The sequence below is a fragment of the Penaeus monodon genome, chromosome 34 (genome assembly GCF_015228065.2).
Source record: "Penaeus monodon isolate SGIC_2016 chromosome 34, NSTDA_Pmon_1, whole genome shotgun sequence".
Taxonomy (NCBI): domain Eukaryota; kingdom Metazoa; phylum Arthropoda; class Malacostraca; order Decapoda; family Penaeidae; genus Penaeus; species Penaeus monodon.
The window spans coordinates 6,154,332-6,158,222 of record NC_051419.1 but is presented as its reverse complement, the minus strand read 5'-3'; the positions used below and the strand labels follow the sequence as shown (position 1 = coordinate 6,158,222).

Here is a 3,891-nt window from a genome sequence, read left to right as displayed (position 1 = left end):
ACACAAATAAATCATCCTAGTTTTATATGCATCTGACTAACTCAAACAAGAATGCTTCAGTTCAAGTCTTGGTAATAATGAGGGTAATGAAGCAATGCAAGTTACTGCTGAAGTCAGTTTGATTTTTCTTTATTATAGTTGGTAATATTTCCACTTACTAACAAACTTGATGGAATCTTAAATTGGATGCTGGGAACTTTCAGTTCTTCCCTGTATATCTATTGCAAATGTGTTGTTAGAGTGAATAATATTTTGGTGATAATTACACATCATATACTTTTTTTCTTTTTTAAAATTCCAAGATTTTCCATACTTGATGCAAATACACATTTTCCCATGACTTTTAAGGCCTGAAGAAAATGCAAAATTAAAGTACAAAAGTTTCCCAGAAACTATATGAACCCTTTCAAAGTCATTTCAAAGCCATAACACAACTACAGGCCAAGACTTCTATACTGAATCAGAGTATTTATAAGATACATATAAGGAAGTGTGAGACAAACATCCTTTAATAAGAGTACTATGGTTTCTCAATGATGTTAACTTTTATCCACAAAATAAAATTATTTCTCGTCACGTATGTGGCATAAGTTTTTAAAAACTTAAGACTGACATTCAGAATTTTGTCGACAGGGAGGATAACGTCTTCGAACTCTCATTTGATTCTAATCAAACTAAACGATCTTTATAATAAAAGAAAAACAAAATGTACAGAATGGAATTCCTACAATATTTAAGTATGACAAATCGACTTTAATTTGTACTATATGACACTTTGTGTTATCACAATATATAATATTATCAACATAGCAATTACAACAGCACTTGCTTGATTAAGACTGTAATGTGGTATTCCAAAAGGACAGATCAATGGGATAAAGAATACCAACAACAAAAATAGAAGCCAAGTAAACTAATGATAAAAGTGACACAGAGAAATGAGGACAAGACTAAATCTCTAGCATCTGGAAGCTAAAATTTCATCACCTTAATAAAAACAATATGAGCAAATAAAACTGTCCAAACTCATAATAATAGTTATTAACAGTTGTCAGTTATTATAACAGTTATTCTTAGCACCTTTTTCTAACTCTTTAAAATCCTATTTAAAAAAACATTTTTTTTCAACACAACAAAGAAAGACAAGGAGCCATAAAATCAACAGTGAGTCTGATGTTTTCAACAAATTTATCTAAAATGTTTGCAATACTTCCTGTGGTTATCTCCCTATGAAATTATTAAAACCTTAACTTACATAGTTTATCATCCATCCAGACCTAATGAAACACTTGTAAATCACAACCATCTCAATGAAACAACACTCTTGCAAGTCACCAAACAAATATTTATGAAAATTATCATAAAACTAACTTTAATCTTAATTACATCTACAAAACATCACATAAACAAAGGAACTTTAGACATGGACAAGACTGGCAAATGAAGATAAAACAAAGCTCATGAAGGTATTATATAAAAAAACAGGAAAGGAATTGCCAAAGGCTGATTTAAAAAAAAACAGTAAAGTGCAAACTATAAGCCATTTAATAAAGGACCACAGTACAAAATCTGTCATCATACATCTGATCCTTGGCAGTAAGGACGAGAGCCCAATTAATCCACATGCTAATAGAAATCTGCAACATGCAGAAAAGTAGACAAGTTCAATAAGGGTTTAAACCACTTTTTAATTAAACAATTGATAATTCTACAAAAAAAAAGGCCAAACATCTATAATTTTCTTTCTGAATTAATGGACTGTGCCCTCCTTACTGTTTTGTTTAATTTCCAGGGTACATAAAGGCAAAAGTAACTGGAAAAATCTAAATATTTCATAATTGTTGAGAAAGTCTATCATTTATATACTCATTATAAAAAGTAAAAAGTATAATCAGTACACCATAACAAATTCACATAAAAACGAATCCAAAAAATTATATAGACAAAAAATTTAATTACATCTTCCAAGTAATAATTTTTATTACAAAATTCTTATATATCATGAATCGTGATACCCAACTTCTTTTACTGAGCACCTTTCACCATTCAAAATTAATCAAATGTATTTCTCTGATAGCTTACATCATATAAGGAACTGTTGCTTCTTTGTAGGAAGGTCAAGACAAACATTTATTATAGTTGACAAAAATATACAAATATACTGTGCTGCATGAGACATATAAATTTCACGTCTGAACAATCTTCTTTGTATTACTATAAATATACTTTTTAAAATTGAGAACAACTCTCACTGGTTCTACATTTTCACTTGGATTCTGGTTTTCTTGGGCCCCTTTTCCTTTTTTCTTTCCACCTGATAGTTTCTTTAATGCATCTTTAGTTTTATCTTGCAAACCATCAGTCACTCTGACCTTTATCTTACCACCCTGTCCAAAAGTCCCTTCAATCACACCATCTTCCCCAGTCGAGAACTTTACCTTAAGACCAATGAACAGCTGGCTATTTGTGTCTTTCTTCAACAGATTTTTGACAATGACTTCATACTCATTTGTCATTCTCTCTACAATACCCTCTTTGCTTTTGTTTTTGTACACTTTTACTTTTTCAAGTTGGGTGTCATGATAGTTCTTGTCGGTGAAGATTTCAAGGGGTTTCCCTTTGAAAGCAAGCCGACATAGCTTTGTGTTGACGTCCAAGTCCAGCTTAGAACCAATTAGCATTGAATTAGGTGTTATTTGAATTGGCCTCTCAAACTCTATGACAGCAAATTGATGCTGCGGTCTGTAAGTAGCTTCCTGATCTAGAGATTTTAGAGGTATTAACTCACTTTGATGTTTGTAATTAAGGTCATACAAAAATCCATCTTTTGTTTCAAGTTTATCTTCAGTTCCAAAGAATGAAACTTTAGCCAAAACTGTCTCATGACCAATACTAATGTGAAACTTAGCTTTTGTCTCAATGGAAAGTTTATAATAATTGATTTTCTCTACTTCAGCAAGAACACCATATGCAGTTTGAATGAGCCCTGGTGTACCAACTACCCCTCTCTCTAGCTGTTTTGGGTCAAACTGTGTCACGCATATTCCAACTCTGTCTCCTTGTATTGCTTTCTCAACAGGTTTTCTGAACATCTGCATTGATTTAACCTTTTTCGTAATCTTGAGACTTGGAATTTCAATATTATCATTTATGGCAACAGCTCCTTGAAGTACTGTACCAGTGAGGACTGTTCCTTGGCCTCTTATGCTAAAACAGTGGTCTACTGCAAAAATAAAAGGTCCATCTGCATCTCTCTTGGGAACATATGAAAATGCTGTTAGTGATTCAATAAGTTCCTTTACACCAACCGGTTCTACATCAGGTGCTTCTGGCCCACCAGGCTTTGCTGCTACTGCAATCACTTTAGCATTGGCAAATTTAGTCTGCTGGAGAGTAAGCAAGATTTTCTTTGTCATCTTCTCAATGCCAGCCTTCTGTTTTTCTGCAGGTAATAAATCAACTTTATTTAATACAACAAGCAAGTGATTGCATAAAATCTCACCAATAACAAGGCATTCTGCTGTTTGAGTCTGCATGCCTTTCGTGACATCCACAACCAACATCATTGCATCAATAATCTGTGCCCCACCAATAATGGTCCTGATGAGAGATGCATGACCAGGACAGTCAACCAATGTGAACTGAGTCTTTTCGTAGCCGGCATCTCTAATGCTCTCTGAGGCATCAACGAGAAATGAGCTGAACCCAAGATCAATGGTAATTCCTCTCTCCTTCGACTGCGGGTTCTTGTCAAAGCAGGCAGTGCTGGCTACTGTACTAAGGGCTTTGGCTAATGATGTTTTGCCACTGTCGACATGTCCCAGTACACCAACATTGAAGTTCAAAATTTTGCTGCTCATCTTGTAGTTTTAAAATGGAGCCTGTAAAAGA

At 33.7% G+C, this 3,891-nt stretch overlaps 1 protein-coding gene across 1 annotated transcript in view; it reads right to left on the bottom strand.

Annotated features, from left to right (window-relative positions):
- Positions 1 to 1,525: 1,525 nt before the first annotated feature.
- Positions 1,526 to 3,891, bottom strand: part of LOC119594542 (selenocysteine-specific elongation factor-like) — a 3,390-nt gene continuing 1,024 nt past the window's right edge. The window contains exon 2 of the mRNA XM_037943573.1: positions 1,526 to 3,881. Within this exon, the coding sequence (XP_037799501.1) occupies positions 2,187 to 3,860 (1,674 nt within the window). The 5' untranslated portion in view covers positions 3,861 to 3,881 and the 3' untranslated portion in view covers positions 1,526 to 2,186. The remainder of the gene's footprint in view (positions 3,882 to 3,891) is intronic.